This window comes from Cebus imitator, unplaced genomic scaffold (genome assembly GCF_001604975.1).
Source record: "Cebus imitator isolate Cc_AM_T3 unplaced genomic scaffold, Cebus_imitator-1.0 Scaffold34, whole genome shotgun sequence".
NCBI lineage: Eukaryota > Metazoa > Chordata > Mammalia > Primates > Cebidae > Cebus > Cebus imitator.
Window position 1 is genome coordinate 8,648,149 of NW_016107349.1, and position 23,978 is coordinate 8,672,126.

At 36.5% G+C, this 23,978-nt stretch overlaps 1 protein-coding gene across 2 annotated transcripts in view; it reads left to right on the forward strand.

Annotated features, from left to right (window-relative positions):
- The window catches only part of TTC8 (tetratricopeptide repeat domain 8), a 54,660-nt gene that overhangs the window by 24,615 nt on the left and 6,067 nt on the right, over nucleotides 1-23,978 (forward strand). For both annotated transcript variants that reach the window (XM_017524639.2, XM_037737113.1), the window contains 5 exons: nucleotides 4,204-4,289; nucleotides 8,392-8,479; nucleotides 10,230-10,340; nucleotides 22,118-22,257; nucleotides 23,640-23,814. In XM_017524639.2, coding sequence (XP_017380128.1) covers nucleotides 4,204-4,289; nucleotides 8,392-8,479; nucleotides 10,230-10,340; nucleotides 22,118-22,257; nucleotides 23,640-23,814 — 600 coding nt within the window. The remainder of the gene's footprint in view (nucleotides 1-4,203; nucleotides 4,290-8,391; nucleotides 8,480-10,229; nucleotides 10,341-22,117; nucleotides 22,258-23,639; nucleotides 23,815-23,978) is intronic.

Below are 23,978 nucleotides of genomic sequence, written 5' to 3' on the forward strand. Positions count from 1 at the left end.
GCATGATCTCGGCATGCTGAAATCTCCACTTCCCGGGTGCAAGTGATTCTCCTGCCTCAGCCTTCTGAGCAGCTGGGATTACAGGCACCTGCCACTACACCTGGCTAATTTTTGTATTTTTAGTAGAGACGGGGTTTCACCATGTTACTCAGGCTGGTCTCGAACTCCTAACCTCAGGTGATCTGCCTGCCTTAGCCTCCCAAAGTATTGGGATTACAGGTGTGAGCCACCATGCCCACTGTTTTGTTCTTATTTAGTGAAAAACACAAATTGTTCCTTTGCTTTCCATTTTTTTTTTTTACTAATTATCATATATTGTTATATTAGTTGATTAGTTTTTCTTTAAACAATAATGATTGAGTTATATATATTGGTACTTTGATGGGTACTAGGGGTGCTGAGCTGGACAGAGGCCCTGTTCCGTTTCTCACTCTGATAAGGTCTTGCTACATTATAGTGCTGTTGTGGATCAGATTGTTCCATTAAAATGTCACTTTTGCTTTTACCAGAAGTGCTATTTTCTGAATGGATGAAGGATTTGGATAATGAGTACAAAGCATGCATTTTTATATCTTACATATATTTTGTAACTTTTGCTGGAAAAAGAAAAAAGGAATTCTGTTTATTTAACTTGTTAAGAAATCAGAGGTGTTTTTATATTTAGATACCTTGGGTGGTCTCCAAATTTCTCTTTAAATAAATTATTTCACACAAATATAGAGAATATTATAGACAAATATTATAGACAAATTGAAATGGTGTTTAAATATTAAGAAAGTATAAAATTGATTCATCCAAGGAAAGCTATTTTACTGTCTTTGAGCTTTTAGTGTTTTTCTCATTTTGCAGGTGGAGGTCAGTATCGACAAAACTCAAGTGGTATATGGGCTAGTGATTCTGTATTTGTCTACAGACAAATAAGAATACTGTAGAGACTGAGAATGCTGTGAAGTGGTATTTAAGTGTTAGGAAAAAGTAATCTATGGAAAATTCTTCCTTTCAGTATTTAATAACACTCTTTCCCCACCTTTCCCTTTTTGGACAACATTGATGGCATTGACAAAACTAAAGTGGGACGTGGGTTGGTGATTCTGCAATCTTTGTTTCCATATGCTCTTTAATTTCATCATCCTGAAGTTGGTACAACTGTAACAATAGTGAAAGGATGACTTTTTAAAAACTTAGATCTGCCAAAATTCCTTCTGCTTTTGGACTTTTACAAACTTATTGCTTTAAAAAACGACATTCTGAGCTTTTATTAATATCTAGATATTGGTTTTACTAAATCATCCAAAGATTATTAAAGTGTTATTTATGTTAAAATTTGGGAACAATTAAAGAAATATAGATCTTCTGTCACCACTTAAATGTTTTTAAGGTTAACAGCTTTTAATTATGAACCTTATTACTGTGACAGTTTTGTTTGGTTCTTAAGGTGTTGTCAACAGAGGTCAGAAACAAAGATTATAATTAATTCAGTCAACAGATAGTTCTTGAGTACCTCTTCTGTGCACAGCAATATTCCAGAACAACAGCAGAGATGTAAAAGAGGATTATCTGTCATCAGGGAGTTTGCCAGCCACTTAAAATTGTCACAAATGTGCCAAGCATGGTGGCTTACACCTGTAATCCTATCACTTTGGGAGGCTGAGGTGGGCAGATCAACTGGAGGCCAAGAGTTCGAGACTAGCCTATCCAACATAGGGCAAAACCCTGTCTCTACTAAAAATACAAAAAATAAGTTAGGCATGGTGGCACACACCTGTAATCCCAGCTACTCAGGAGGCTGAGGCATGAAAATTGCTTGAGTCTGGTAGGTGGAGGAGCCGAGCGAGACTGTGCCACTGTCTCCCATCTAGCCTGGGCAACAGAGCAAGACTGTATCAAAAAACAAAGGAAAGAAATTGTCACAAATGTTTTTCTCTAGTGCAGTGAGGACGGAAAAATCAAATTCTGTCAAAATATTTAAAGAGGTTTATTCTGAGTCAATATAAGTGACTTTGGTCTAGGGACACAGTCTCAAAAGGTCCTGAGAAAGTTCACCCAAGGCAATTGGGTTATAGTTTGGTTTTATACATTTCAGGAAAGTACGGGAATTGCAGGTAAAATAATAAAGCAATACATGGAAGGTATGTATTGATTGGGCCTGAAAATTCTGTACATCTTGAAGCCATGGCTTGCAAGTCATTGGTGGGTTTTAGGGATTCTTTATTTGGCAATTGGTTGAAAGAGGTAATCTTTGTCTAAAGACTTGAAGTCAGTACATAGGGATGTTTAAGATCAGGGAGTGTCTGCCATCTGTCATGTGATGCTATAATAGAGTCAGGTTAGAAAGTAAGCCACATTATACCAGGTTAGTTTAAAAAAACTGTTTAATGAGATTTTATGGTTTTTAGAGTATGACTCTCCAAGCCTTCTTAGAAAGGATTTGGGGCAGGAGAAAAAAAGGTCAGAGTTCAGTCCTCAGCAGCCTGAGTCTTCATCATTATAATTTTTTTGCCATTTTTATTCTGTATCAATAATTTATATTAATATCCTTAATTGGATTAGCACAAACATATGGGTTCTCCATAGGATGACTTGTTTTAGGACCAACTATGCAAGCAAAACCAGCAGCCTGTAAGAAGCATTAAATCTAACCTTGAATAGTTAGAATACATAAAAAATTTTTGAATGACATATTTTTCTGAAAAATAGAAGATCCATTTATACTGAGCATGAGAACGACAATGATCTGTTTGCTGGAAAAGGTCTTTATAAAGATGAAGTTAAAATTAAAATGTTTATATATTTACCAGGTATGCCTGAATTGAGCTGGTTGGAAATACATTTTTCTAGTATGTCTGAAAATAATGCTAATCAAAGTTATACTTTTCTCCCCATTTTTTTTTTTGTTTTGTTTTCATTTTTATTTCTGGCTGGGGGCAGGGTGATGGGGGAGAAAAATAGCATATGAAAGTAGTGTGTGGCTTGTTTTTAATTTTCATAGCTTTCAAGTAGAGATGCTGATTTTTCAAGTCCATTAGAGGCTCAGCATGGTGTTACCATTTCTTTATAAGTAGTTTGCATATTTAGAGATCTCCCCTGGAGCAAGAAAAGATGGGGAACAAAAGGAAAAATAATTAATTTTACAGTAAGGGATTTAAGGAACTCTTCTCGCATTCATTTCAGAAAAGAGTTGATATTAAGACGAGGACAGTAATCTGGGATGTTTTTTGAGATAATAGAACTGAAAATCTAAGAGTTACTTTAAGTGAGCTCTTGGATATCGTGATTATGTTAACATTGGCTAAAGAATAAAAATTTCCAGCCACGAAAGAAAAATAGTAAGCATTATAAAAAATCAGAATTCTTTCTTAACTAGTAGCTCCAGCTTCTGTTAATCACGTCTTTATCTGAGCTTCAAATTTCCGTAAAGACTGATTTGCTTTCCCCTTTGTAAAAAATGGTTTCTACTTCCTCTGTATAAAATCCTAATTCTTATTTCGTCATCTCTTGTCTAATCTTGAATAAACAATAGAAGGAACAAACTCGAGGATATTAAAGATATGGGATAAGCAAATGTAAAATATACAAGCAATTGAAGAGAAGATCTCTTTCAGTTTGCAGCAAAGGGAAATCTGCCCCTTAGAATTTACTGGGACGTAAGGTGATGTCTGAAAAGTGGAATGATGGTTGTTGAAGATAGCAGTTATACAAATACTCCAGCTCCTTTCACTCTTCTTCATGATCCCATTTTCCAAACCTTTTCTCTGTCTGCTTACCTGGTGGTTCTATTTCTCTGCATCTGTCTTGAAAGTGGACACTGCCACTGAACTGACTTACACACCAAAGACTTGACCGCCACTGAGCTTGGAGGCATTTTGAATCATTATAGCAGATAAATCAGGGGGAGTGGGTAAAAACTTGGGCATTTTTTAATATCAATTTTGTGTCTTGTATATTAAAATTATATTCAAATATATTGTACATCTGCTTCCCTTTGATGAGTGTTTTTATCTCATCTGCTGTTAGCCCTCTGGTCTGGAACTGATTAGCGAAAATTGGTGGGGCCATCTGGAAACATGAGCAACTTGAGTTTCTGTCTGATTTCTAATGCACGTTTTGACTGGTGCTAATTATATGGTCTATTTCATTATTTATTTTTCTGGCTGCTTATTGTTGGAAAAGAAAATACTAATCTAAAATGAATTGTTTTCAAAGGCTTTGGATCTGGCTGCCCTCTCCACAGAGCATTCTCAGTACAAGGACTGGTGGTGGAAAGTACAGATTGGAAAATGTTACTACAGGTAAATTTCATTATTTGTGAAGGGCATAGAAGTGGCCATGTATTTTAGGGTCTCAAATCTGATACTTGTTTTCGGTTAGATTTTCTCATGAAGAAGTGAGAGCTATGTCTTTGGCTTACTTGATAAAGAGTTTACTTAACAATCACAGGGTAGCAATAAGAATGGATACCCTTAGAATAACAAAACTTTTGAGCTGCAAGGGGGAAGCTTTGAGACCATCAGGCCCAACCTCCCCTTTTCAGATGAGGAAACTGAGGCCAAGAGAGTGGCTGTAATTTACATCAGGAGCTAGTGAGTAACAGACCTGGGACTAGAACCAAGTCTGCTGATTTTTAGTTCTGTTTTCTTGGTAATCAAATCTTTTTATTTACACTGATGCCTCACATCTGTAAAATACTTCACAGTTTAGAGATATGCTGTTCATACATTATAACATCTCACTTAAGTCTCACAGCACCTTGAAGGTAGTGGCTATTGTTAGTCCTTTTCCCAGATGAGAAAAATTGAGTCTCACAAAAGTAAAGTGATTTGTCCAAATTCATGTAACTAGTAAGTCACAGAACAAGAATTTAAGCTCATTTTCTGATGTCAGTTCTGTTAGTTTCCACAATTCCATATTCTTTCTCTAGGACCTGAGTATTCTTATATTCTCTTATGTTTAAATGTATTTTAAAGAAAATTAACTGAGAGAGCAAAAGAATCATAATTAATTTTATGAATATTTACATAGCAACTAGTAAATAAGACCTGAAACTTGTTGCTGATATTGAAATGCACATAGAACATTTGGAAAAATAGAAACAAATGAGCAATTCTATTTTATAAAGGTAAATGTCTTTTATTATTAAAAATAAGGTAGACTTCAGTTACTATGAGCATACTTCAATATTTATAAGTTCAATGTTTATAAGCACTGTGAGAAAAAAGAAGACTATAAATGGGACAAAAAGCACGTTTATTGTTCTGCTATTGAAATTAAGACTACTTTGCATTTAGATATTTCACTTAGAACTCTAAAGTGTTTTTTCCTGCTGCTAGATGGAGAAAGCATTTTCTGCTAAAGGGTAATTTTAGACCATTATATCATTAAACCCTTATGAATGTAATTCCTGGAGACAATCTTGAAATCTTGAGCTGCCAAGCAAAACCTTCAGAAATACTTAATAATTAAAGGAAAGCAAAACTCTGATTCTTTTTGCCATCTATATATGATGACATTTAAATGAGTATACCTTGTTATATTAAATTATCCTTCTTTTCTATTCTTTAATACCTGCCCATCTTTATGATATTTATACATTCATTAATTCACTCAGTAAAATATTTAATGGGCAGCTAGTCTGCCAGGAACTGAGAGTACAAAGATTAGATTGTTCCTTCTTTCAAATGGTTTACAATATAATGGAAGAGAGAGGACAGTAAATAATTACAGGTTGAGTATTTCTTATCTGAAATGCTGGGGACTAGAAGTATTTCAGGTTTTGCTTTTCTTCAGATTTTGGAATATTTGAATATACATAATGAGATATCTTGGGGATGGAACCCAAATTTAAAAATGAAATTCCTATATGTTTCATATAAACCTTATACACATAGCCTGAAGGTAATTTTGTACAATATTTTATTTTATTTTTTAGAGATGGGGTCTTGCTCTGTCTTCCAGGCTGGAGTGTAGTTGTATGATCACGGCTCACTGTAGCCTCAATCTCCTGGGCTCAAGCCATCCTCCTGCTTCAGTCTCCTAAGTAGCTGGGATTACAGGCACATGCCACCATGCCCAGCTAATTTTTAAAAACTGTCTCTTTTATAGAGACAGGTTCTTGCTGTGTTGCTGAAGGCAGTCTTGAACTCCTGGCCTCATGCCATTCTTCCACCTTGGCATCGTAAGGTGCTAGGATTATAGGTATGAGCCACTGCATCTAGCAATACTCCTATTATTATGTCCTTTTCAATGAAACCAAACTCCTTGGCATTCCCCTAACATGCTGAGTAATTTTCTGCCTATGTACTTACCTTCATGATTTAATTTTATTTTGGAAATGTCCCTCTTCCCCCCATATCTAGCTGTTGAAATCTTGCCTGTTCACTATCTTCCTGAACCTCCTCTGTCCTCTCAAAGCACTTTTTTCCTCATTGGCCATAATATGATTAAATTTATTTGTGAGCATGTTTTGTTTCATTCTTTGATCATCATTGCTTTAAGGACATAGTTATTATCTTCTTCATTTTTCATCTCCTTACCATCATGAAATGAGCATATAGTTTATATGACACTTTACAATTTTGTTAAATTAAGTTGGAGAGAAAAAGTTGACAGCTGGACTCTGACTCTTTGATATTGGCCTGTGTTGTGAACTTGACATTTTATTCCTTGACTTTCTTTGAACATGGCATGCTCCATTTTCTTTGCACAAAAATTCATGTGATAGATTCCTTTTTGATAGTATTAGATGAAGTTATCTCTTAAGAATGTAGTAATAAAAAACATGTTTCTTTGGCTTTCATGTAGCTCAATATCTCTGGTTATATTTTTATTTTTAAAATTTGTCCATCTCCATTGTTTTTAAAATAATCTATTTCTGTTTTCATATTCTTGTGTTATATGTATCTTTTTATTGTAATCTCTTTTAAATCATTTTTGGAAAGAGACAAGTTAGTTAAAAATACACAGACTGTCATGGATAATTTAAATTCACGGAATTTAGTGACTGTATTTCAGTCATGCATTTGGGACTTGCATGCATGGTTGGGCACAGTGGCTCATGACTGTATACAATCCCAGCACTTTGGGAGGCTGAAGTGGGAGGATGGCTTGAGCCTAGGAGTTTGCAGGCAGTCTTGGCAATAAGGTGAGACCCTGTCTTTACCAAAATACAGTACAAAAATTAGCTGGGCATGGTGGTGCACGTCTGTAATCCCAGCTACGTGGGAGGCTGAGGCAGAGGGTTGCTTGAGCCCGGGAGGGCAAGACTGCAGTGAGCTGTAATTCCACCATTGCACTCCAGCCTGGGCGATAGAGATCCTATCTCAAAAGAAATAAAAAGACTTGCATGTTTAGTTGATGTTATGTACATAACTATGTTGTTTTTCAGAACTTTAGAGTTCTTTGATAACCTTTTATAAATACGCCCTGTGAAATTGTGGGACCTTTGAAGAGGCCGGGGCTTCTGCCATGTCACACATCTTCTAACTTTAGCCTTTAACCACTTTAATCCCAAGGCTTCCAATAGCTATTTGGGCATCAGCCACACCAGTGCTTAAGGTTTAGGTTATGAAAAATGAGTAAAGCTCTTCTTTCAAGGCTTTAAATGAAAGTAGCACAACAGAGCATACTGTATTATCATTTTGATTTTATTTCACAAAGTAAAACATTATCATATCTGAGTAGCTCTCAGATGGCTAAGAATGAGTGGTTATGAGTAAGCCTAGCAGGTCTATTAAGGACAAGCTGTGTGTTTTAATGATTGATTTAGTGGCAACAAATTCTTTCCTGGGTATAACAGGCAGGCACTATGTACATCAGGACAGTCATATTTCAGCAAGGAGCAAATCTCAGATTCATAGACGAGGACAATCAGATATCTAATAAGGGAAAACAAGACTTCTAGAATAATAAAATGGTATAACTATATTACCCAAGTGCTAATTATTACTTACATTAAAATAGCTTTTAAAGATAGCTTTTTAAAATGTGCTTTTATCTCAGAGCAGAAGATGTTTTCAAATAAATGTCATCCTTCAGCTCTTCCAGTAATATGGAGACTCTAAGCATTTATTCAGGTCACTTGCCATATGTCCAGCTGATCATAAGCTCTTTGGGTGGTGAACTGATGTGACCTGGCTTACTAGCAGCTATTATCTTAGTCCTGCTGTGACTAGGCTTCAGACAGACTCTTTAGATACCATTTGGGGGTTAGAAGCCACTGAATATGGGAGATAGGCAACTTATTGCTAAGCTGTATAAATAAAAATGTTAATTTATGTGTATGTGCAACATTACCTTCTTTGGCACATGCTTCATCTTATAATTTGTCTTATTCATCCTCAGGGTATGATGTAGTGTTTAAGTTGAATGTCTAATTCTTAAAATTGCCATTTGTAGGTTAGGAATGTATCGTGAAGCAGAAAAACAGTTTAAATCAGCCCTGAAACAGCAGGAAATGGTAGATACATTTCTGTACTTGGCAAAAGTAAGTAAATCTTAATTTGACTGAAATCTGTCTTCTCAGAATAAATGTTTAAATTCTGGCCATTGCATGGGGAGAGTAAACAGTTTCTTTAGGAATATTTGACAAGTTTCTATGTTTAGATTTAACTTGTTTTTCTTTAGAGCAAGGGAAAAAATGAGAACATATGGAGGGCAACTGTCTCATAAGAAATTGATTTACGTGAAAAATAAGAAGACCCCTTTGAAAGATTGCCCATTAGGACAGGAGAAAACACCATAGGCTCACTACCCGCATAGGTAACAGGCCCCAGTGAGGCCTTATTTTCTGCGATACATTTGTCTTCCACCTGAGCAGGTAGTAGACAACAGGGACTGTGTTTATGTAGGTTCTTAGTTACTCAGCTGAGGCATAATAATAAAAATAATACTTCTCCTTTATTGATCACCTACTCAGTGTAAAACATTTTATCATGTTCCTTATATATGCAGTTTAATTTAACCCTCAAAGGTGAGTTTTATCATTTCCTTTGTATTCTTAAGGAAAATTAAATTTAAAGAGGGTAAGTTTTTCAGAGTCACTTGGTGGTTAGGAGTTAGCATTCAAATCCAGGTCTTTCTGATTCCAGACCTAGTCACTGCTGCAGTGCCATCTGCAGCCACAATAGAAATGAGGGGCCACCTAGAATTTCCTCCCCTCCCCTCTCCTCCTCCTTTTCTTTTCTTTTTTTTTTTTTTTTAAGGAGTCTTGCTCTGTTGCCTAGGCTGGAGTGCAGTGGCACGATCTTAGGCCTCTACAACCTCTGCCTCCCGGATTCAAGCGATTCTCCTGCCTCCGCCTCCCAAGTAGTTGAGATTATCAGCTGGTGGTGCACACCACCACGCCTGGCTAATTTTTGTAATTTTAGTGGAGATGGGGTTTTTACCATGTTGGCCAAGCTGGTCTCGAACTGCTAGCCTCAAGTGATCTACCTGCCTCGGTCTCCCGAAGTGCTGGAATTACAGGTGGGAACCACCATGCCCAGCCAGAATTTTTAATAGTGGGGTAAAGTTACTTCTTGACCCTTACCAACGCTATTTTGAAAGAAAAACGTAAGTGGTGGTCATGACATGATTTTGTATCTTTTGGAGTTTTTAAATTTAAAAATGTGGTAAAGGAGATTCAAAAGAAGATAAGATATAAAAGGAAGTGCTACTAGTTCCTAAATATGGGAATAAAAATTAACATATGAAAAAGAAGCAAGATGAAAGTTATATAAATTTACTGTGCTAGTCTTAGTCTGTTTTAATGACTTTCAAAAATATTTGAAACTATCTGGCATCTAACTTTATCTTTTATATGTGATATATTCAACTTAAACAATTTTTTTTTTGAGTCAGGGTCTTACTCTGTCACCTAGGCTGGAGTGCAGTGGCATTATCATGGCTCACTGCAGCCTTGACTTCCCAGGCTCAGGTGATCTTCCCATCTCAGCCTCCTGAGTAGCTGGGACTACAGGCCACAACGCCTGGATAATTTTTTTTGTTGTCATTTTGGTAGAGATGGAATGTTGCTGTGTTGTACAGGCTGGTCTTGAACTCCTGGCCTCAAGTGATCCTCTGACCTCAGCCTCCCAAAGTGCTGAGATTACAGATGTGAGCCACCACACCCGGCTGAAAATTCTTTACTGTAATATCTAGGAGATAGTTTGTTACTAATCAATAATTATAAACATCATAACAAAAATTACTATTTTAAGAACTTGCACTTTTATTGAAATGTATCTTGGTTTTAGGTTTATGTCTCATTGGATCAACCTGTGACTGCTTTAAATCTTTTCAAACAAGGCTTAGATAAGTTTCCAGGAGAAGTAACTCTGCTCTGTGGAATTGCAAGAATCTATGAGGTAATTCATGTTATTATTATTATTTTTATTGATATACAATAGTTATACATATTTTTGTGGTACATGTGATATTTTAATTCCTGAATACAATGTGTAATGATCAAATCAGTGTAATTGAGTTATTTGTCACCTCAAACATTTCTTTGTGTTGGAAAGATTACAATTCTTCTTTTCTAGCTATTTTGAAATATATAATAAATTACTGTTAACCTAATTTCTCTACTGTACTATCAAATAGTAGAACTTAGTCTTTCTATCTAAATATTTTTATATCCCTTAACCAGCTACTGTCATCCCCATACCCTCACATTCTTCCTTGCCTCTAGTAACCATAATTTTATTCTTTACCTCCATGAGATCTACTTTTTTAGCTCCTGCATGAGTGAGAACATGTGGTACTTTTCTTTCTGTGTCTGGCTTATTTCACTTAACATAATGACTTCCAATTCCATTCATGTTCCTGCAAATGACAGGATTTCATCCTTTTTTATGGCTCAGTGTGACTTTATTGTGTCTGTATACCACATTTTCTTCACCCATTCATCCATTGATAGACACTCAGGTTGATTCCATATCTTGGCTATTGTGAATAGTGCTGCAGTAAACATGGGATATCTCTTTGATATACAGATTTTCTTTCTTTTGGATATATAATCAGCAGTGGGATTGCTGGATCATATGGTAGGTCTATTTTGAGATTTTTTGTGGAACCTCCATACCATTTTCCATAATGGCTATACTACTTTGCATTCCCATTCAACAGTGTATGAGCATTTATACCCTTGCCTTCAAATCCTTGCCAGCATTTGTTATATTTTGCCTTTTTGATGATAGCCATTCTAACTGGGGCGAGATCATATGTCATCACAGTTTTGATTTACATTTTCCTGATGATTAGTGATATTGAGCATGTTTTCATATACCTGTTGGCCATTTGTATGTCCTCTTTTGAGAAATGTCTATTCAAGTCTTATGTTCGTATTTAAATTGGATTGTTTGTTTTTTTGTTGAGTTATTTTAGTTTCTTACATATTCTGATAATTAATCCCTTCTTAGATGATGAATTAGATGATTCTTGCATTGCCATAGAGAAAGAAATACCTGAGACTAGGTAATTTATAAAGAAAAGAGGTTTAGTTTAGGCAGGGTGACTCATGCCTGTAATCCCAACACTTTGGGAGGCTAAGGTGGGCAGATGACCTGATGTTGGGAGTTTGAGACCAGCCTAGCCAACATGGTAAAACCCCATCTCTACTAAAAATACAAAAATTAGCCAGGTGTGGTGGCGGGCACCTGTAATCCCAGCTACTCAGGAGGCTGAGGCAGGAGAATCACTTGAGCCTGGAAAGCAGAGGTTGCAGTGAGCTGAGATCGTGCCATTGCATTCCAGCCTGGATGACAAGAGTGAAACTCCATCTCAGAGAAAAATAAAAGGAAAAAGAAAAGAGGTTTGATTTGCCCACAGTTCTGCAGACTGTACAGGAAGCATGGTGCTGGCATTGGCTTGGATTCTGGAGAGGCCTCAGGGAGCTTTTACTCATGGCAGAAGGTAAAGGGGAACAGGCACATCACATGGTAAAAACAGGAACAAGTGAGAGAGCAAGGGGGAAGGTGCCACACACTTTTAATGACCAGATTTTAGGAGAACGCACTATTGCAAAGATAGCACCAAGCTATGTGGGATCTGCCCGAACACCAGGTCCCACCTCTAGCACTGGGGATTGCGATTCAGCATGAGATCTGGGTGGGAAGAAATATGCAAAGTATACCAGATGGATAACTTGTAAATATTTCTCCCATTCTATAGGTTTCTCTTTACTCTGTTGATTGTTTCCTTTGCTATGCAGAAGGTTTTTATCTTGACAGAATCCCATTTGTCTATTTTTGCTTTTATTGCCTGTGGTTCTATGGTCTTACCCCAAAAAATATTTTGCCTGAAACAGTATCTTATAGTGTTTCCCCATTTTTTTTCTAGTAGTTTCATAGTTTTGGGTCTTGCATTTAAGTCCTTAATCCATTTTGCATTGATTTCTGTATATGATGAAAGATGGGGATCCAGTTTTATTTTTCTGCATATGGGTATCCAGTTTTCCCAGCACTATTTATTAAAGAGACTGCCTGATATGATTTAGATTCGTGTCGCCACCCAAATCTAATGTTGAATTGTAATCCCCAGTGTTGGAAGAGGGGCCTGGTGGGAGGTGATTGGATTATGGGAGCAGATTTCTCCCTTGTTGTTCTCCTGATTGTGAGTGAGTTCTCACAAAATCTGGTTGTTTAAAAGTATGTAGCACCTATTCCTGCTCTCTTCCTCCTACTCCTGCCATGTAAGATGTGCCTGCTTCCCCTTCTTTGCCATGATTGTGAGTTTCCTGAGGCCTCCCCACCCAGGCTTCCTGTATAGCCTGCAGAACCATGAGCCAATTAAATTTCTTTTCTTTATACATTAGCCAGTTTCAGGTATTTCTTTATAGCAGTGCAAGAATGGATTAATACACTGTCCTTTCCCCAGTGTATGGTCTTGGCACTTTTGTGGAAAATGGCTGTAAGTGTGCATGGATTTATTTCTGGGTTCACTTCTGTCTCATTGGTATATGTATCTGTTTTTATGCCAGTAGCATGCTGTTTTGGTTACTATAGCTTTGTAGTGTAATTTGAAATCAGGTAGTGTGATGCCTCTAGCTTTGTTCTTTTTGCTTAGTATTGCTTTAGTTATTTGGGATATTTTGTGGTTCCATATATGTCTTAGGATTTTTTTTTTCTATTTCTGTAAGGAATGTCATTGGTATTTTGGTAGGGATTGCCATATTATATAAAAAGTTGATGTAAAATTGAGGTTATATGCTACTTAAAGAAGCTCATAGTCCTTTGCGGTCCTAGTAAGGAGAACAGTTTGTAAAATTATGATTGTTGGCCTGTGGTTTAGTAAAATATGAGATTTTAGTTTATGCATTTAGGTAAACTAAGTTTTTATTATGAAGCATTTCAGATATACAGAAAAGTATAGAGAATGGTATAAGATAGGGATTTGAATTATTTCCCTGTATGGTTAGCCTGTTGTCCTAGCACCTTTATTAATTCTTTCTCAAGGACATCAGTATGTAATGTAATGTCAGTATCAATTTTTGTCCATTTGTGGTAGACACATTTGGGGCTTTCTGTCTGGTTCCATTGGACTGTTTGTCTATTCTTATACCAATGTTATACCGCCTTAATTACTATAGCTTTATAATACTTACTATCTGGTAGGGTTCTTCTTCATCAGGAGTGTCTTGGCTATTTTGGACTTCTGCTTATGCCCCCATGTCCAGCTAATTTTTTTATTTTTTTGCAGAAATGGGATCTTGCTTTGCTGATCAGGCTGGTCTCAAACCACTGGCTTCATGCTTATACATTTTAGAGTCATGTTGTCAAATTCCATGAAAAGTCCCATCGAGATATCTTCCCTGCTGTCTAATTACTATAGTTTTACAATAATTCATGATAACAGGTTGGGGAAATTCTATTACCTTGTACTTCTTCTTCACAGTTGGTTTTCCTGACCCTTTGCCCTTCCATATTGATTGTAGGATTGGCTTATCAAGAACCATAAAATCTCAGCAGGCATACTGATTGGAATTACATTGAGTATGTGAATGATGAGGAGTGGGTAGGTGGGTTGCCTTTCTTCTCATTCTCAATCATTAAACAACTCTCCATTTACCTAGATCTTTTTTTTTTTTTTTGGTTCTTCAGTGAATATTTTGTAATTATCTTCAGAAAGATGGTGTGTTGGGGATTTCCCAAACCACGCCGAGATTCAGTGATATACTGGGACTCACAGGACTCAGCAGGCAGTTGTACTCACTGCTATGATTTATTTCAGCCAAGGGATACAAAGTAAAATTAGTGAAAGGAAATAGCTCTTGGGGCAAAGTTCAGAGGAAACCAGTTACAAGCTTCCAAGAGCTCCCTCCCAGTGGAGTCACACAGGACACAATTCTAATTGTGTAACAACTCATGAGAAGTGATGTCTACCAGGGAAGCTCATTGGAGACTCTGTATCCATGATTACTATTGGGTGCTGGTCATATAATCACACACTATTTATCACATAGCAAAGACTCCAAGAAGTAAACAGGCATTCAGCACAAACCACACTGTTTATACAAATAGGTTAGGTATAGCAAGCTACTCATCATTTCGAGAAAGTTTCATATAAATATAGAGAATGAGCCAAATTCCCAGATACAATTCTTTCTAAGAATAGTTGTCTCAGGCCTGCTATATTAACTTTTTTCTATGCAGATGTATTTCTAGGTATAACTATGAATGGTATCCTTATTTTTTTCTCTTGTATTTTCTATTTGATCGTTTCTGGTGGATAGGAATATATTACTTTTTAAAAGTTTTTTTGATACTAACAACTCTTTAAATTTTAAGATCTTGTTCATAGATCTTCTTGGATAGTCTAAGTAAATAAAACAATCATCATTTGCAAATACAAGTGGTTTCATCTCCTCCTTTCAATTATTTTGCCACTTTTAAAAAGATATCTTGGCTGGGTGTGATGGCTCACACCTGTAATCCCAGCACTTTGGGAGGCTGAGGCGGGCGGATCATGAGGTTAGGAGATCGAGACCATCCTGGCCAACATGGTGAAACCCCTTCTCTACTAAATATATTTTTAAAAAATTAGCTGGGCGTGGTGGCACATGCCTGTAGTCCCAGCTACTCGGGAGGCTGAGGCAGGAGAATTGCTTGAACCCATGAGGCGGAGTTTGCAGTGAGCCGAGATCGCACCACTGCACTACATCCTGGGCTGGGTGACAGTATGAGACTTTGTCTCAAAAAAAAAAAAAAATGATATCTTATTGCTTAGGACTTACAATATAATATTGAACAGAAACATCTCTGTTTTCTTGAAGTTCCTTAAAAATGCTAGGTATGATATTTTGAAATCATTTTGTTAGAGAAGAATGGAATATATTAATAGTTGCTCTAGCTAGGTGATACTGTATGAATGATTTTTTTTAATACTTTCTGTATTGTCCAGATTTTCCATAGTAAACATGTGTTACTTTTTAAATAAAAGTATTTTAATATTGTCTAGAAAAAGTATGATTTCCTTTTGAAATGTAATTTTTGTAAATGTATAAATAAAAGACTTTGATCATTCTATAAAAATACTCTGGACTCTAAATTGAGTATGAATAAAACTTTGACTAACAAGCTTAACTAGTGGAATTCATGCTTGTTCTGGTGGTGACTATGCCAGTGCAATTGGAGCTCTGACCCGTTTAGGCCCTTGCCTTCTGCTCATTTCAGCCCTTCTGCCCTTCTTTTCTTAGGCAGGACGTGCTAGCAGAAAGAGCTAGAAAACTGTCACGTCTTTATTGCGTGGTTGGTGATAGGAAGAATTCCTTCCAAGCCTCTGTTAGAGTCAGTATTGCTGTGGCTGTGGTAGGGAGTAGCTCTGGAGCAGATTTGTTTTCTCAACCTTTCCCTGCTCTAAGTTGACTTTACACTTGAAGGAAGAAAGGAGTGGAGAGACAGTGTGGCGATTCCTCAAGGACCTAGAAATAGAACTTCCATTTGACCCAGCAATCCCGTTACTGGGTATATATCCAAAGGATTATAAATCGTTCTACTATAAGGACACGTGCACACAAATGTTCATTGCAGCACTGTTTACAATAGCAGAGACCTGGAACCAACCCAAATGCCCATCGAAGATAGACTGGATAGGGAAAATGTGGCACATATACACCATGGAATATTATGCAGCCATCAAAAACGATGAGTTTGTGTCCTTTGTAGGGACATGGATGAACCTGGAAACCATCATTCTCAGCAAACTGACAGAGGAGCAGAAGATCAAACACCACATGATCTCACTCATAGGCGGGTGTTGGAACAATGAGAACACATGGACACAGGGAGGGGAGCACTACACACTGGGGTCAGTTGGGGGGAAATAGGGGAGGGACGGTGGGGGGTGGGGAGCTGGGGAGAGATAGCAGGGGGAGAGATGCCAGAGGTAGGTGATGGGGAGGAAGGCAGCAAATCACACTGCCACGTGTGTACCTATGCAACAATCTTGCATGTTCTTCACATGTACCCCAAAACCTAAAATGCAATAAAATAAATGGGGAAAAAGAAAGAAAAAAAAGAAAGGAGTGGAGAGGAAAGCATCTTAGTTGTAGGGACGATCATGCACAAATAGAGTGAGCACCAACTAAACACAGACTTGAAATAGTCGGTGGCAGTATTTCAGCCTTTTGCCTTGAATTTACGTAGTTAATTTCCCTTTTCCAGTGTTTTCTTTTTCTCTTTATGTGACAAAAGATTTCCAGTTAATTGGTAAATTGTTTTTAGCATTGCAGCCTGCACTGTGTATGCCTTTAGGGTTTCTGTTTTATACATCATGCTTGTCCCTGGAGGGATTCCGTTCCTTTATGTTCTCTTCTTTTTATTTATCTTTCATTGCTGTAGTGTATCTTTTAAATATTGTATATTTTAAGATGAATATGTTGAACTGCTTATTGTTCACTGTTTGTTTAAGTTGATTTATCCTTGCCAAATTTCTTCATTGGTGGTTTCAGTTTTTCTTGAGGTATTTTGTTTGTTTATTTGAAAGACAGGCCTTAATTTTAGCTGTTCTTTGTTGAAAGGCATTTGCAATTAAAAACCTTACCCTGGAAATGTTATTCTAGGGGTCTTCAAACTTTATGGTATATGAAATTACCTTGGGAGTGAATGGGGAAGTATGGCCCATCCTCTTCCTCTGAATCAGAAGTCCCAGAAGGTGGGACTCAGGCATCTGTATTTTTAGGAATCTCACTAGGTAATTCTGATGCAGAACAAAATTTGAAAACTACTGCAGCATTCCTTTTCTTAAGTTTATTTTCTCAATTTTATTTTAACAAATTTAAAAATCTAATGATAGATTTCGTGTCTACATTTTGTGAATTGGATAAAAAATAACCACGTAAAAAGCACTCAAACCAAATTTATTATATATTTGAAGTGGCATTTGTATACTTGAAAATGTTATTTTAAGTCTACATTAATAAAATCTATTCTAGAGTTAGTAAAATTTAAACAGTTCTGATAAAGGAGTAAAGAACCAAAATAGAGTCCATGTGTGTTCATATATATGAAAATTTAATATGTGATAAAGATGGCTTATTAAGCATTAGTTTGTTATTTAATAAATAGTTTAAAAATAGAGCTGGATAAGTGAGTATTTATACTATTCATTACTGCCAGATTTAAAACTTCAAAGATTTAAAACTTCAAAAAATGAAAGTTTCAGAAGAAAATACAGATGAATTATTTGTATAAATTGGAATGAGGAAGATTTTTCTAATCATGACACAAAGTCAAAAAGCCATAATAGGGAAGATTGATAAATTTGAGAATGTAAAAATTAAATTTTCTATATGGCAAAAACAAAAATAGAAACCAAACCAATATACAACAAAACAAAGGTAAAAATATCAAACAGGGAAAGTATTTGCCATATCTGGGACAGACGAAAAGACTGCTTTTGATTTTCTCAAACTACACATTGCTTAAAAATTTGCTAAAAATGGGAGATTTACACCCCCCCACATACACAAATTCTCATCTGTTTAGTCAAGAATGCAAACACAGAAATGAGGTGTTTCCATGTCATATTGTGGCTTTTCATTAGGCTCTTATTTCCTGTCAGCCTACACGGTAGCCATTCACCCTCTCCATGAAAGTAAAATCACCGCAGGGATGAGTCATTGACTATATACCACCTCCTTTTTGTACTTAGGGCTTGGTAACACCTGCCTGGCAGAACTTAAATAAGCCATCTATACTTTTCCTCTGAAGAGAATGTTTATAAACACTGAGCCTTCCTGTGTTTTTGAACAATGGCCAACATCAGCACAGGCTTCTATCAGCACAGAGGAGATACTATCTGTCCTCTGTGTGGCACATAGGAAAACCTGAGGCCTAGAACTACAGCAACTTTTTTTTTTTCTACTAAGAGGGAAGATTCTAGAGCTTCCAGGTGCTACCATGTGGAGCCTGAGGATAAAACCAATACTAAAGAAGACAGTGGCAAAATAGAGAGAAACTAGGTCCTTGGTGACATCTTTTGAGCCACTAGACCAAGCCTTACCTGAAGCAGACCTACTTCAGAACTTTTCAGCTATGTGAGCCAATAAACACCTTTTGTCAAAAAAAAAAAAAATGAGATGGAATGAGAACACAGTCAGTGCTCAGGGATTCTTGAGCTACCCCTCAGCCTCCAGCTCTCCTGTGTCCAGGAGAGCAGTGTTCCCAAGACTCCTATACCCACAATAGTGGAAAGACAAAACATAGGTTAGGATAGAAGAACAGACAAATAGATGAATTGGCAGTTCACAGAAAGAGAAATGTAAATAATATCTGATGTGTTAAATGCCTAACCACTATCATAATTAAAGATCTAAAAAAACTAAAACAACAGTGCTAAACCATTTTTCACTCAATCAGATTAGCAAAGATGAAGAAGTTCTGTTATATCTAGGGTTGTCAAGGGTGTAGAGAAACAAGCTCCATGTATGAACATTTGCAAGGTGTTTGCAGTTATTGATGATATTTTAAAATGTGTATGCTCTTTGGTAATATTACTTCTAGGTATTTTCCTTAAGGATATTTTCATACAAGTTTACAAAGATATGTTCAAAGGTGGTTTTATAGAATGTTTTTTGGTTAAAAAAAGGAAACATATGCTTGATCAAAAAGGGACTGGTTAAATAAATTATGGTATATATATTGATGGAACACTATGCAGAAGTATTATTTAAAAATATAAAGTAAAGCTTTTGGTTTTGATAGGGAAAGAGTCAAGACACTGAGAGTGAAAAAATAAACCACGTATTAGAATGTATAGAATGATTCTGTTTATGGTTAAAATATGTACACCCATATGTATACCTATGTATGAACAAAATTTCCTGAACAATACTCAAGAAACTATTAATAGAGCCTCTGCCTACTAAAATTTGGGAAGGAGCTTTTACTTTGAATTTTTGTACCCTTTTGTAAGGTTTACATTTATTTAGCATAAGCACATGTTTTATAAGTTTATAAAACTTAATTGAAAAACTACATATGAGGTTTCAATTCAGTAAGTATTTCAGTCTAAAATTCCTCGAGATTACGTAAATTAATTTCTGTGTCCATTAATCAAGTATACAAGTGTTCAAAAGTAATTTTATAGAACCCAAAGCTTTGAATCAACTGGCTTATTGAGACTTCAGCCTTCTTTGCATTGGGCATTGCCACCTTTGGAAGCTATAACACTGAAGCCTAGCACTGTGGGATGCTATTGCCTTTGAAAAAGAATTTCAAATATAAAGCACATGAAAAAATATGTATAAAGCATAGGTTTGAGTCAACCAGTGAATGTTTTATTAAGATTTTATGGGACTGATAAGTTACACCCCTGTTCCTCCATGTTGAGAACCAACTGAGAGAGAAATATACAAGATTTAGACAACTGGAGGTCAAACCATTAGCTTGATTACAGAAAAAAGGAGAAGTGGAGCTTGTGGCTTTAGATCTATGCTCAGAATGACTTAACAACCTTCTCTCTCTGGGTTAAACAGACTAATCCACCCTGTAACTCACATGGTTGTACAACCTACAGACTTTCTCCACTCAGGAGAGCCTATTATTTTTCATAAAAATATGTATGTGAACATGTAATAGGTTTATTGTATGTTATTAAGAATGAATTAATAAGTAAATGTTTAAAGATATCTCAGTTTCGGTTTCTAATATTAATCTATATAACTTACATAAACAAAACAACTTCTTCTCAGCAATTTTTTTTAACAGTTTAAAAGGAATCAATCTGACACCAAAACGACTGAGAACCTCTGTTCTAATGGAAACATGGGAAGTTAAGAAAATTTTTTAGTGTTAATTCTTGTTTATTAATTTTTCAGTTTCCAGAAGTGCTAAATATTGTGCTAAGGAATGGCATACCATATGATCTTGCCCTAATGGAATATACCATATTTCATGGATTCTAAAAACACATTTATTTTCACATTTTAACATCTCTGAAATTGAGGTACATCTTAAAATGGATAGCATCTTTTGATTTTTGTGGCCAAGTGGCAGTTGCCGTGTAGTTGCCATAGTCTGCTTACATGGAAACTTGGGTAATTACTCTTGGGAGCATGCTGAACCTGGTAATTACTACTGATTGTTGCCTGAAAGCTTTTGTTGACACCTGCTGGTAAGATCAAGAAAACACAGGCATCAGCATAGCAGAATGTCTATCCATAGCTTGGAAGAAAATCCTGGAGACAATAGTGGAGCACACTTTTAAGAAATATTAAAAAGTGGATTTAAAATGTTCTTACTGCAAAGAAATGATAAGTATGTGAGGTAATATATGTTAATTAGACAGATTTTCTCACTTCACAATATATACATATATGAAGCCATCCCATTGTACCTCGTAACTATTTACAATTACTGTTTGTCAATTCAAAAGAAATGCTGTATCATCATTGCATAGAACAATACTATGTGGAAACACCCGACCATTGATGACCCAGTCAAAAAGGGATTCAGAAGAATTTGATACTTATGTAAAAGAGGAGTACTATATTTAATTTATTTGCTTATGTATATGTACTTTATATAAAGTATGCAAAAGAATCCTCTGTGATACAATCTGTGTATGAATGTCTAAACGTCAGTGAGGATCAAATAAAAATTCTGTTTAAAAAAGCACTGTGTGGTGCTTCTTACAATCAGTAGCGTCTGTTATATTTGATATGATTAAAAAAGTATGAGTCCTTCTCTAATGAGAACAAGTTCATATGATAAATGCTATGTAAGTTGAGAGGCAGAAGAGAGCTATGTGAAGTGAAGGCATTAGGGAAATCATGAAGGATGTGGAGCCTGAACTGGGCCTTGGAGGTGGACTTGAGAAATATAACATTTATTTATAACATTAGATGCATGTATTTATGATGATCAATATTTTAGAAAGAATCCATAATAACTATAGAAGGTTTATTTAATTTTAAATTGTATATGTGTTTCTAAGCTTGGTCTAGGTTGCTGGACTCTTGTTCTTCCTGCCACTATTCTTCCCTATTTTCGTTTGTCGAGCATGCAGCAGTCAAGCTATTCTTTCAAAATGCAAATATGATTGTTATTCCTCTCCTAATGGCTTTCTCTCAACTAGAAAAAAAATCTGAAGTTCTCACCATGACTGACAAAGGTCCTGGCTGCCTCTGATCTCCTTTTGTGCCACCTTCCCTCTTTCCAGCCTCATTTACCTTCGTGTGGTTCTTCATGTGTGACAAGCACATTCCCCTCTCAGGCTCATACATTGCTCTTCCCTCTGTCCAGGGTGAGCTTCCCCCAGATATGCTCAAGGCTTGATCCTTCACTTCATTCAGGTCTCTTCAAATAGCACTTCCTCTGCAGTGGCCCCTTCCATCACCCCTTCTGAAGCACACCCTCCCTGCTCTCTCTCTCTCTCCCTCTCTCACTCGCTCTCCTTACCCTGCTCTGTTTTTCTTCACAGCACTTAACCTTCTCTTACGTTACTTGTTTGCCCTTCATACCAGATGGCTCCTCCTTGAGGACAATGTTCAGATTGTATCCCCAGCGTCTAGAATGGAGTCTGGCGCATGGTAGCCTCTCAATAAATACTTGTTGAATGAATGGACTTAAATCAGTATGAAAAAAACAATCTCTTGTTCAATATTAATAAAATATTGCTCTTCTGTCTTCATGGAGAATAGGAAATGAACAATATGTCATCAGCAGCCGAATACTACAAAGAAGTTTTGAAACAAGACAATACTCATGTGGAAGCCATTGCATGCATTGGAAGCAACCACTTCTATTCTGATCAGCCAGAAATAGCTCTCCGGTTTTACAGGTGCACTTTACATCCAATTCATAGAACTACTTTCTTGTGAAATACTGATGAAACAATAACAAAGATGGAATGAGATTATAGAGAAATAAGATATAGGATAAGAAATAAGAAATAAGGAATAAGATATATCATGTTTTTATGAAACTAAAAATTTCAGCACCCAGATGTATTATGAGCATTGAATTGATAACCAATAATTTGGAAACATGCAGATGTCTGGCATCTTGCAGAAACACACTGGATAACTGACTGAGTTTTAAACCCCATTGTCATTGTATGCGTTAGCCATTTTGTCACCAACCAATAACGGTTTAATAGTTGCTTAAAACTTCTCATCATCATTGCCTCCATTAATATCATTAAACATAAAGACACTGAAATTGAAAGGTGAAAAGATTTGCAAAGTGCATTTGGCCCTATGTTCTGAACCTTGATCAGGACCTGAAACAGAATCACCTGTTTTGGGCAGCGTTGTCAATTCTTTTCCAAATATTTTTTCAATCTAAATAAATTATATTCACTGATTCTCTTTTAAGTACTTATTTCTTCCTACATATGACTTCTGAAGTTAATTTTTAAATTATGATTTCCTCTTTAGCCCTTGGGTAATATACAAAGAGATGACTGGCAGCTGACATGAGTTCTTTCCAAATATGTGTTAGAGGCATAAAATGTAATAATAAGAACGCTATTCTCTGCACATGCAGCTGACTCTACTCCCTAACCCCCGAAGTGGGTCATGGGTTTCTCACAGCAGCTGGGCTGGATTTTCATTTGCTTATTTGAACTCTCTTGTCCTTTGTCCTGTGGGATTAATGATGCATAGAAGCAAATGGGGCTCTTCAGCTGCAGTGTGACAGCTAAGTGCATAATGTAAGGATCCACTGATGGTCTTGTCCTCCTCAGTGGAAGCTTGTTGGAGGTCAGTAGACACAGCTGAAGCACAAGTATAGAGAGCCAGAAACGGGCTCCAACTCAGCTGAAAACATAGAGGTTAATGCTAAACACATTCCTCAAATTAGATTAGAAGGTTTTAGGAGTTTACTCTTTGGGCACCAAAGCTTTATAAAGCTAAAGTGTGTGGGCTTTACTTTTAGTGACTATTTCTTATTTTGATTCTCTAACAAAGCATTTGGGGAAAAAAACAGATCAGTTGTTTGTTTCTAGACACATTCCCCATGACTAGTACCATTATAAAAGACACGTGTTTGTATTTGCTTTACACATTTTTTCATTTACTGTAACACATTGTGTTTATATTCTTACGAGTATCAAAAATCACAAGATGAATTCATTTTAACTATGTAAATATATATATATATATGTCTCAAAACTTATAAAGTTGATCTGACACCAAAATTTGTGTGTTCTTTTTTGAAAAGGCGACTGCTGCAGATGGGCATTTATAACTGCCAGCTTTTTAACAATCTGGGGCTGTGTTGCTTCTATGCCCAGCAGTATGATATGACTCTGACCTCATTTGAACGTGCCCTTTCTTTGGCTGAAAATGAAGAAGAGGCAGCTGATGTCTGGTACAACTTGGGACATATAGCTGTGGTATGTGGTCTTTCTGATATAATTTCTGTTACAGAAAGTTGATTTGAGCCGGACACAGTGGCTCATACCTTTAATCCCTGCATTTTGGGAGGTTGAGGCAGGAAGACTGCTTGAGCCTAGGAGTTTGAGACCACCCTGCACAACACAGTGGGACTCTGTCTCTA